Source organism: Calypte anna, chromosome 3 (genome assembly GCF_003957555.1).
Source record: "Calypte anna isolate BGI_N300 chromosome 3, bCalAnn1_v1.p, whole genome shotgun sequence".
NCBI classification, from domain to species: domain Eukaryota; kingdom Metazoa; phylum Chordata; class Aves; order Apodiformes; family Trochilidae; genus Calypte; species Calypte anna.
In genome coordinates, this window is record NC_044246.1 from 66,699,092 (window position 1) to 66,710,820 (window position 11,729).

An 11,729-nucleotide genomic window follows, 5' to 3' on the forward strand; every position below is an offset into this window, starting at 1 on the left:
TAAATTCTGGAGTCCTTCCCTTGCCCTTTACAAGTTGTCCGGGCTCTGGCTAACTGGAGGTTGAGGGCAAAATGCTCAGGGCTGAAAGGAATCATGGCAGGTCACCTGCTGCCATTTGCTGAGCTCTAGCAGGGGATGCTCTGCATGCAGTGTATTTCAAAGCAGCTCCTTGTCAGCTACTCACAGTATTTACTCACAATGCCTTATTGTATTCTTACTACTGGGATTCCTATGCTTTCCCGTAAATGTAGTTATTGCTGACCTGAAACCAGGAGGAGAGAGTTTTGGTTATTCATAACTCCATTTCTGACATGCAATGAACATTTTGCCAGACTATATGAGAATGTTGGGAGGTAAGAACTCTCATCGAGGCATAAAAGTCCATTTTCTACTGCTTCTTCTAGTGGCAGGGGGGTAATACTGGGACTTTACTCTTACACGCATTGAGAGACAGCTTTCAGATACATTACCTTAAGAAAAAAAAATAGAACAAAACAAAGAACGGTATTGTTGGGATCAGATGCTTTGCCTGTAAAAAAGTTAGCTTTTAAGTATAAGGTGAATTTGCCATTTCTGCACTATATCCTTAATTATTCATCACCCTCTAATAGCATTTTAATGTACTAGTGCAACAGCGATGCCGAATGCTACAGTCTTCTCTCAACTTTTTGAAGAAACATCTATTATTATGGAGCAGTCCCCTTCCTTTAACCGATCTTACAGATACACCATACAGTAGAATGTAGCACTGCAACAACTTGCATCTTCTTATCTTTTGTATTTATCATCATATATTTTTCTCAGTAAGAAAATATTTTCAGCTGCTAGAATTTCTATTTATCTTTAATGCAAAATAATAAAATAACTCGCTTCATCCACATGACAGGTGTTTCCTATTTCATCCTGAAGTTTCCAGTTTGCCTCATTTTCCTTTTTTAGCTTTAATTCTTCAGAAAAGCACATAGGCTGAAAGAAGGAGATACCTTTAATGCACCTTTCCTACTGTTAAATAGATATCTTATTTCCCCTTTCAAAAACAAAACAAAACAACTATTAAAGTGACAAAATGACAGCCACAAGAAGACAAAGAGAAATGTTACAGGCAACTCAGACCTATTGTCCATCAGGGTTTTTCCTTCTGGTGTTCCCCTTCAAGGCTGTCAGGTTGAGGGCAAGCAGTACTTCACAGGTTTCCTTCCTCCCCCTGCTTTAAGAGGGTTTTGTTTTCACCAGAAAGTGTTTCTTGTATAAAAAAAAAAAAAAAAAAAAAAAAAAAAAGAAAAAAAAAAAAAGAAGCAAAACCAAAACAAAACGAAAATCCAAAAACCACAACCAAACAACTGTTACATATCCAATGCAAATGTTGTGCCAAACTCTGAGAAGTGCCACCTTGGTTTTCATCTTTCTGGGGTCTGAGCAGTTGTGCATGGAACAGCTGCAATGCTGAAAGCCCAGGGCAGCTGGCCCCAGCCAAACACTTGCCACTCACAACCACAAAGCTGAAAAATCAGAGCAGTTCCTTGATAGTCCGAAAACGTTAATGAATTCCAGTTTCTTCTCCTTTTACTTTTCTATAATGCAAAGTAAAAATCCAGTTCAAAACTCCTAAGTAGCTTTCCCACGTTTGCATTCAAGAAATAATTTGAACTGCTATAAAAAAAAACATTCACACCACTAAAAAAAACTCCCCACGATTTCCTCTGCCCCCTGTACAGAAGGCCACTGGTTTTGCATCACCATCCATGACGTCATTTGACTCTTTTAGAGTAGTCTGACTGCAGTTCTGGGTGTGGGGTCTCCTTAAATAGAAGTTCAACGTCTTTGGCTGTCCTGCTGCAACAGAAGGATTTTCCTCTCCAAAATAAGTCTAGAGCACTGTCCTTGCAAATCCAGGTCCTTTTAAGTCCTGTTATCTTTCTCCAAGCTGCAGAGCCATGGTGGGCTTGGAAAAGGGCAAGGGGGGATCTGGGAGTCTTTGAGTCATCACATCAGCTCAGAAGGGGTCCACCACAGAAGGAGTAACGACGAGCTGCAAACCAAGATCAGAAGCTGTTACAAACTGACCCGATTTCAGCTCTGAATGCCACCATGTCTAACAGGCAGAGATCTACAGGGGAGAGCCAGGGGGAGAAGAGTGAAGGACAGCTCTAAAACCAGTAAAGATCCTTGCTTTTGTCCTGAGGCTGCAAACCTGAGAACGGAGAGAAGAAAAAAAAAGGAAGAAGAAAAATAGGTACAGGTGCTTAAGGACAGAAAAAGACAAACTGCATTTCTTCCAGCTGAGATCAGAGAATCAGTCTAAAGCACAGGCTCTCCAGAGCCCCAGGAGACTGTGGAGCAAGGAGGAGAGCTCAAGCTAGACTGCAGAGAGGTACATGTCCCTCCTGCCTCAAGTTCAACCACCATGAAGAGCCATTTGTGGCTGCAATAACTTCAACTCAGAAGTCTGCCACCAGAGCGAGCTTTCCTTGCCTCACACAACTACTTACTCGGGAACTATGACTGCTGGCTATGCCCGTGCCACCTTTTTTTTTTGGCACTGATACGGCCACTCAGCCTTTTGGGCACCTTACAAGGCACAGGGTACCAGTTCCAGGGGAAAAACATTGCTCTTTTTATTCAGCAAATGTAATTGTGCTTCCCTCTCAAAAAATGGGAGGAAAAAATAAGTGAGCAGAGGTGACAATTTGAAGTGTGAGAGGCCTAGAAGTGACCTGCTCTGCTGTGGTTGTCAGCACTTCTGCCCTCAGGGCAGTCCATGTAGGTATCCAAGAGGTGATCTCTGGAATGGCTCCATCCTGCTCCCAGCTCTCGCTGCTCAATGTAGAGCAGGGTCAGGGCTGAGATGAGTACCTCACAGAAACCAACACCCTCAGGGCACGTCTTTGAGTGTCAGAGACTCAAAGGGTGTTGTGTGTGTGTGGGGAGGGTTTGTTGTGTTTCCGTGTCTCATCTTCCCCTTCCACTTCCTCACTTGCCTGGCCTAAGAGCTCCAAGAAAGGTGCCTATGGCAGAGCTCAGGTGCCTCCCACGAGGCTACCGTCTCCAATTTATTCCCTCTCACAGCAGCACCCCATCCACCTCATCATGGAGGGTCCCTCCCCGCTACTCTAGGCAATGTGAGGTAGGTGGTGAGTAGGAATGCAGCTGAACTGGGGAGGGCCAAGGGCGGCTCTTTACCTGCGTCCACATTGAGGCTGAGGCTCTGTGCCATGTCCCCTGCTGTGCTGGGGAAGGGTCCTGGCGTCGTCCAGGCGGCAGCGGTGCCCGCCTCGCTCTTGCCCAGTTCACAGGGGGGGCTGACCGGGGTGGGCACGGCAGCGGGGGTGAGGCGGTGAGGGCGGACGGAGGCGGTGGGCACCAGGAGCGAGCCGTAGCGGGGGTCAAAGTGGGGCCCGTAGACATCGTGCATGGCAGCAGGGCGGGGGTAAGCGGTGCTCTGTGTGCTGATGTAAGGGTGGTGGTGGTGATGGTGGTGGTGGTGGTGGGCATGGTGCCAGGGCTCAGGACCACCCTGGTGCAGGTGGCCGTGCAGGGAGGCGGGTGCGTAGGGGTCGGCGGCGGCAAAGGGCAGCTCGCTGTGGGCGGCAGCTGCCAAGGGGCTGCTCAGGGTGGCTGGGACTGAGGAAGTCTGGTACGTGCTGTTCCAGAAGGATGGCGGGAAGCTGCGCTGGCTCATTGGGAAGGAGCCATCTGGGTGAAGGGAGTGGGAGAGAAAGGGAAGGAAGCAGTGAGCACACCCGGTGAGCCCTGATCTCCTTTCCACAGGCTCTGCCCCCCCAAGATGCCCTCAAACCAGCTCTTGCATTCCCTCTATCCCTCAAACAACTGCCAAACACAAGAAATTGCTCCCAGCGAGTACAGATTCCTTTCCAGCGAAACATTCAGCACACCTAGCCCAGGGCTTACCCATGAAACTGAAACTGCTTTCTCCAGTTTTCTCGCGGAATGTGTTTAGGGAAAAGGCTGTTATCCTAGGTGAGAGAAACATCTCTTTTCCTCAGTACTGAAAACTGAGTCAAAGCCATTATGCACCACAGCACTTTCCAGGGTGGGATTTTTCTTGTTTGTTTTTATAATAATCTCCGTGTCTAAGCATTTATGCCTAGCACATCAGAGAACACCTGACCCTGCCAGGAAAGTGTCTGCTGGCTCAGTGCAGTTTCAAAGAAGGCAAGAAAAGCACGAGCTGCCACTAAGGGCCAGCTTGAATTTTCTAAACATCCAGGGGAAATTCCCCCACCTATTACCCCAAACCTACACCTGTTTCTTGGGTATATAGCTAACATATTTGGGGATTATTCTGCAGATCTTCGGAGACTGATGAGGCAAGGGACAAGGACCCTGCATTTTCTTTTCCTGGTAAGCCACATGAGATGGGCTAGCGATTATTAACAGCACAGGGATACACATTACACATTACTAATTAGGAATGCACAGTGTTCCCAAGACAAATCAGAATGTGCTCCTAATTCATGTTTGCCAGGGAGGTACTTCAGCTCTGTGCCTGGGCATTACTCAGGAGAAAGGCAATCAACTCATAACAAGCAAAGAACTTCCTCTCCTGCCATCAATTCAAGTACTGAATATCTTTCACACATGAAATATTTTAACTACGATTTCATTCTTAGAAACTGTCAACAGCCATTCATGGAGAGGCTGGAAACCAGCTCTTGGCTGAGCAGGTGAGCCCTGTGAGGGGGGTCCCAAAAGCTGTCTTGAAAGACATTCCTGCTCTCTGGTGAGCAGAGTGTGAGGAAGGTTATTCCTCTCTACCCTGAGTACCCCCACGAAGCTGTCCAGACCGAATCAGGCGTGGCTGTGGAGAGCTGTGCACCAGCTGCAGCCTTGGCCTTGCCAACATAGGGGCCACCTTGGGCAGGTCCAAAAACCCTCATTCTCAGAACTTTAAGGTCCCTGTAGAGACAAGGTTGCTCTAGCAAGCAACCAGGGTGGTGGCGCATGTAGTGAAAGAGATAGGGACACACAAAATCTGGTTATTACTGGTGAAAGCTAATGAGATGGTTCCTGTATTTGCTTCATTCCCATCTTTGATCCCCACCACACTTGATTTAAAGCTGTCCGGTGAAGCCAACAAAGGCAGGCGCTTGCCACAGCCCCAGTGCAGGGGTCCCTCCCTCTGCGGCTTGTTTGCTTGCAGCCTCTGCCAGGTAAATCACGATTCGCTTCCCCCCGCCTCCTTTGGCAGGGACAGCGGGAAGCGCAGTGCCAACAGAAGGGACTTTTTTCTTTTTTCCTCTAAAAGGGTCAACCTGCCCGCTGTTCCCCGCAGGATACAGCCGGATTCAAGAGGCTGCCTGCCCGGCATCCGCGGCCGGCGGAGGGGAGGAGGTTGCCCCAGAGAGGGGGTTCGGATGCCCTCCGGGCCTCCACGCGCGACCCCCTGGCACCCCCACGTCCCCGTCCCCGTGCTCACCCCTCCAAGACGCGGCGTTCCGAACCGCCTTTGGGCTGCCTAGTGAAAAGCTGCTGGGCTGGCTAAGAGCCCGGCTGAAGTGCTCGTCCACCACGGCACTGATGTCCCCCTGGAAGTAGGTGAAGAGGACACAGCGGGAGTTAATGTACTCGGCCTCGGGAGGTCGCTCCTTCTCGGGGCTGCAGTCCTCCTCCTTGATGCTGGCGGCGGGATGGCTGGAGAAGGAGCTGCTGGTGCTGCTGCCGCTCTCCGGGGCTTCTTGCATTTTGGAGTAAAAGGAGAGTTTCTGCAGGAAAGGAGAAAGAGGAGAAGGGAATAAAATAGAGCGGATCACCCAGCGCAGCAAGGTGCGATGGCCCTCCCTGTGCCAGCCGGGATGCAGCACCGAGCTCTCTCCCGCGGTCTTTCCGAGAGGATGCAAAAGACTGTCCCCCGGCTGCCCGCTAGCTAGGGGGGCTCTAGCAGCATTCCCCCACCCCATAGCTGCACTTCTGCCGTACCTCGGGGAGGCAGCGAAGAGGCTGCAAACAGAGCTAGTGGTCCGAAACTGAAATACGCCGACCGGGCTGGAGCAAGATACTCCCCGTGGGGAGCAGGCGCGGCTGGGAGGGGAATTACACGCATGGGTCCCCAGCACGAAGTCCCGCACAGAAAGGCACTTTGCAGGACGGCTTCTGGGGAGAAAGGGTGGCGGCCGCCAAAGGGCTGAGATGCGGGGGGCGAGGCTGTGGGGGGTGGGAGAGGGAGGGGGACTGAGCAGACAGGCGGCGGCCGCGCACCCACGGCGCAGCGTCTGCAGCGGGGGTAAGGAGAGCGCCCTTCCGTCCCCGTCTTTCAAAATCTGGTTACCCTCCCAAAATGTGCTCCGCAGAGTGTGCTGCAACCCGCAGCGGCGAGGAAGCAGCCTCAAACACATTTCGGAGTTTTTAAAAAAAGCGTTTTCCCGGCCACCAATAAGATCCACATATTTCCTACAAGATTATTCTGGATTCCGGTAGATGGGTAAACAGTAGGCGTTGAATGTTTCCCATCTCCTCTTTATCCACATTAGCGTGTCCGCAGCTGCTGGGAGTTTCTTAGAAATAAGCGATAGGACGCGGAGCCCAGGCTTGGCCACTGCGGGCAGAGCCGTGGGGCTGGCGGCGAGGGGAAGCACGGAGGGAACGGGTCAGAGCCCTGGGCCAAGACATGTAAGGTATTTAATAATGTCACTCCTTCATGGCGACCGCCTTTCTACTTGGCTGCCTGCTCGGCCATTGAGGTAATGATCATCCCCCCCTAACTAATGTCACGAAACCGTGTGCGGGGCGGGGGTGGAGGGAGAATGCAAGGTGGTGGAAGACATCATTTGCTATTTCTAATAGGTATTCCGGCATTGCTGCCAGGCTCTGGAGGTGGCACAAGGGCCACCACGCCGGGGGCTGTTGCAGAGCAGGTCCGCTCGCCCCAGCACCGGCCCTGCACCGCGGGGGTTGCCGGCTGCCTGGGCCCGGAGCGCAGCTGACTCTGTCCGTCCCCTTTTTCATTTTGCTGGGGGAGAAAGGAATTGATTTCTGGAAGGATAAAGGGAAAAAAATAACAATAATAATAATAAAAAAAAAAAAAAAAAGGAAAACCAGGAGGAGAAAGAGACAGCAATGGGCAGGTGCAATCCGGGAAGAGGAGCCGGACGGGGAGGGCTGTGCGTGCCGGGAAACAACCCCGTGGCCGGCGGGATCATTTTATCGAAATCAGCGGATTAATCGATACTCGCGACAGTCCGTCCGGTGCAGCTTGCAGCGCGGCGGCGGGACGTGGATCCCCGCCACAAAGTATCCACGGGTTCCCGCAGCCCTGCCCCACCGCAGCCGTGCCGTCCCTCGGGGCCGGGTTTTCCTCCCCTTACCCCCAGAAACCAGGGAAACCCTTCAGCCTCCCGGCACTCTCGCCTCCTACATTTTCCAGAGGTTAACTGCGGAGCACCCCTCTAAAGCGGCTGGTAAACTATCTGCCCAAGTGGCTCCGGCGGCGGCGGACGGGATGCCGACGGGCAAGGAATAAACGATGCCCCGGTTTTGCAGGGTGCCCGCCAGCAGCGGAGAGGCAGAGCTGCCCCGGGGCATCGCTGTCCGGAGCTGCCGCACTCGGTCGAAGCCCGTCCCAGTAAAAGAAGGAAGAGAAAAAGAAAAAAACAAAGAAAAACAAAACCCCTAAAAAGCCATCGCAAGGTTAAAGCTCTCGCTCCAAAGGCAGCCCGCAGCCCGTCGGTCGTCGTCGGGGTACGTACCCTGCCGAACCCCGCGCCAAGGTGGGATGCGGTTTTTCTCCGCTCACCATCGCAGGCTCCCAGATCTTTCTCCCCCACCCTTTCCCCTCCCCTTCTCCTTTTCTTTTTTTTTTTTTTTCCTTTTGGTAAGGCCCCAGACGGCCATCCTCCAGACGACACCCCTCCCACCCTCTGTCTCTCCACCGCTGCCCTCAGCACGTACCTGGTGATAGGGGCTGTAGGCTGCTGCGAAGTAGGGTTGGTGGGGACCGTAGACTTGGTACATAACATCCAAACAGCTCATGGCTGGCCGCGGCCGGGAATTATTTTTTTTCTCATCAACTCGTGTTGTGCAAAGTGGAGCAGTGCTTCGCGAGAGGGAGGTTCCCGGGGGTTAAGAGGCACCACTCATTGGTGGGAGGAGTGAGGGGGGATGAGACCGCTCTGGGCTGAGATGACAGCCCACCTCCTCTGCCCTTCTTCCCTGCTTCCTTCCCTCTCTATAACGCGACTTTGTTCAGCAAAAGCGCCGGAGCTGGAGGGGCTCCGCGACCGCCGGAGGAGTTTCAGCACCGGTCCCGGAGGGTCGCAGGTGTGGGGAGAGCGGAGGACACCCCCCTTCTACAGCCGGAGCTGACCGGAATAGTAGCACAGGAGGCGTGAGGGGAGGTCTGGACCGCAACGGCAGCGCAGGAACCCGCCGGCGGCCGCCGAGGGGCGGGATAGGGGTGACGGAGAGGACTGAGGACGGGACGGACGGACGGGACGGGGGGCGGCTTGTCCAACGGGACAGCCCCTCTCCCGCTGTGCTTAATTTCATTTATTTAATTTCATGTGCTTACCGTGCCGGGAGCTGCCCCGCCGGGTTTCTTCGCGCCTCCTCTCCGAACGCTCCCGGGTCTGACTGAAAATGCAAACACTGAAATCAGAGGGACTGAAAAGTCTGATGAACCGAAGAGTTCCGAAGAACTCAATGGCTCCCGAAGAGGAATCTCCCTAGAAACTTCGAATGATGACAAATGCTGGGAATCACGATGCTTTTGCATTTAATAGAAATTAAAGCAACAACAACAACAAAAAAACCCAAAACAACAAAACAATCAAACCAAACAACCAAACCAAACCAACTAAACAAAAAAATCGCCCAGATAAAGGGACCCGAAAAGAACAGGATACCGTGACGGTAAAACTGGATTTACTTCCTAGCTTTCTCCTCAGTGCGACAAACGGAGGTGTAAATGGATGAATGTATCTTAACCACTAATTTTGACAGCAATGCATCGGAAGGAGATGAGTTTCTACTACAAAGACAGAAGTTCTCGTTTCAATATCAACCCTTTGAAACGTTCAACTTCACGGTATGGGTCACAATTACTGAAAAGGGATCCCTTTTAAGTTATGGTTTAGGCATTTATAATGAAGAAAAAAAACCCAACAAAAACAGCCAAACAAAAACCAAGGCAAACAAACCAAACCAACCAATCAAACAAACAAACAAACAAAAAAAAAAACAAACCAGAAAATATGAAAGAAAGAATATTACTTGATTCTCAAATACTGATTTTTAAAGAAAAAAACGTGGGGGAAAAAACTGAAAAGAACTAACATTTTGAAATTTGAAGACCTGGAAATCTTTAATTGGATTTTAGTAAAAAGTCCTCACAATTAAAAACTATTATTTATCTCTGATTTTTCCCCCCAAAAAATAGAATTTCTCTATTGTGAATGACAGACATTGTTCTGAATACCTGTCCTTCACCAAATTCATGTCAGTTCCTAACGAGCATAAATTTATATTTTTTCTGCACAGGTGCAGTGTTTAAAATTCATATTTTAAACTTTTTTCCTCCACCTCTTCTACCTGAGACAATTTCTTTTTCATATTGTAGTGTAGTCTGAAACACCATGGCTGCAGGTTTCAGCTTCAGCACCACTCTTTCCTACATCAGAATAAATTTTCTATTGGTGGTCAAGACTAAACAGGGGGAAGAAATATTAGGCCTACAAAAAAGAAATGTTTCTCATACTCTGGAATTTTATTTCTCCTGAGTAGCAAGCAAATAGCCATGGTACAGGAAAGGACTCCCTCTGTGGCTGGCATCCAAAATAAGGCAGTCAGCAAAGGAACGTCCTGCTGCTTCGCTCAGCAAGAGATGAAGGGACGTCACTTGCAACAGAGATATCCCACTTCTTCTCTGTGTCCCTGCTCTCAAGAGGTACAGATCTTGCTTTCCCATTATGCAGAGATCTGTGGATGTTTTAAAAGTAACGATGTGCTGGGTAATGCACCCAAAATATCTCATTTCTCAATGCATCTGATTTGAAGCCATACTCCGAAGATGCAGGATCCCTGCCTGCTGTTCATACAAGTTCTTCGTGAACAGCTTTGTGAAATAGCAAAGGTAGGACTTGATGCCTGCTGAAGCTGAGAACTTGCTTCTCATGAAGAAAAACCCCAAAGTGTAACAGCAACAGCTGGGTGCTGCGACGCAGCAGATGGTCTAGGTTTTGTCCGCTGAAGAATTTCTTCTTGAGAGTTGAATTTAGGTTTTTTTTCCCTCACATTCAAGTACATGTTAGAGCAATGAAGTCTGGTGCAACTTTCTATGAATTTAGTTTCTTTTATAAACAGCAATATGACTGTAGAACTTATTAATGTAAGACAGTAAGACATGAGCAAACTTTAGTGCTTTAATGCAGAGCAATGCAAGCATTCATGCAAAAGTGCTGGTTTTGTTTTGCCTTCTCAGTGCACTCTGTGAAATCAGTCCCAGCGTGAGAAATTATCCTGGAAGCCAAGGGTCAGAAGCTATATTCACTAATCATCTCACTGTGTATTTACAATGATATAAAAATAGTTTTTCTTGGTCCTAATGAAAGAATTTTAGGTGGGCTGAATCACAAAGGAACTACAAAGGCTTGGAAAAGAACAGCTGATTTATCTGAGGGAAAAATCCTGACAGCAATGAAGGAAAGCACACGTTTAGGAAGTATTTGGGTTAAGAATGGGTGTACCATTACAATGCCAGCATGGGCTTACTCCTGTAGTTGTACACTGGTAATGTTTCAAAACAGTAAAATGAAAATAAAACCTTGTTAGGAATAAAGAGTTATGGATTCTGAAAAACACTGAGACGAAGGAAATTACACCTTGCCTCAGAAAACATTCCTATAAAGCAATTAAAATTTCTAACTAAGCTGGAAGCTTTCAGAACAGAAGAACGGGGCATTTTTGTGAGCAGCTCACTGGACAAGCAAACAGATCATCAAACAAAACATCAACATCCAGAAAGATTGGGACAAAAAAAGTAGTGGAGATGTGACACAATTTTTTCTCACCTTCCCTGGGAAGCTCACATCCAGTGCAAGCTTGTTAGCACCTGGCATGCAAAAGTTGGACCATCAAAGATCATGTTTGATCTAATAGTTTATTAGACAGAAGGGAGCTTTCTATTTTTTTTCTTATCTGACCACATATATGCATATATACAGATATATATGATCTTTTAGTAGGTCAGGGAAACGTTTCCTTTTCCTGGAAAGGCACACTTTCTCAGATGGAAGCTACCATGAGGTGTATGGGGAATCCATTCCTTGCTGCAGCCATTCACTGCTGGGCTTAGCTCCTTCAGTGTTTCACTTTGCAGCTTCTGTTGGTCTGGTTTCAGCTTCCAGCTGTTTGTTCATGCAATGCCTCACTTCACTGAGCTTGGAAGTCATTTCATTTGTATTATTTTATCTTATGAAACTTATTTTATTGCACATACATTTTTTCCCCCTGCCAAAATAGATGTAACTCCTTAATTTTCTACAACTTTCTCAGTCCTCATAATCTTTTTCCTTTGTACCATGTGCAGTTTTTCAACACTGTTTCAAAAACATCAACACAAGAAATTGTTACTATTCAAATATTTCTCTTGCCTGAGGTATGCACAAAGTAAAATACCTTGTTAGCAGCTGATGCTTATGATTTTTTGACCTTTTCTTCTACAACATGATTTTAAAGACATGTAATGCTGATGTGCTTTCCTGCTGTCATCACCATTT

At 48.7% G+C, this 11,729-nt stretch overlaps 1 protein-coding gene across 5 annotated transcripts; it reads right to left on the reverse strand.

Moving 5' to 3' along the window:
- Positions 1-671: 671 nt before the first annotated feature.
- VGLL2 (vestigial like family member 2) lies at positions 672-9,128 on the reverse strand. Of its 5 annotated transcripts, none has more exons than XM_008497341.2 (4): positions 7,906-9,128; positions 5,438-5,723; positions 3,181-3,693; positions 672-2,029 (listed from the first exon to the last, which is right to left on the reverse strand). In XM_008497341.2, the coding sequence occupies exons 1-4, from the start codon at positions 7,984-7,986 to the stop codon at positions 1,989-1,991; spliced, it is 921 nt and encodes a 306-aa protein (XP_008495563.2). In that variant the 5' UTR covers positions 7,987-9,128; the 3' UTR covers positions 672-1,988. The 5 variants fall into 5 exon arrangements, with proteins under 5 accessions (XP_008495563.2, XP_030304239.1, XP_030304240.1 ...); XM_030448379.1 differs by having other exon boundaries at positions 672-2,191; positions 7,906-9,127; XM_030448380.1 differs by lacking the exon at positions 7,906-9,128 and adding an exon at positions 7,704-7,767 and having other exon boundaries at positions 672-2,191.
- Between the last annotated feature and the right edge of the window lie 2,601 nt (positions 9,129-11,729).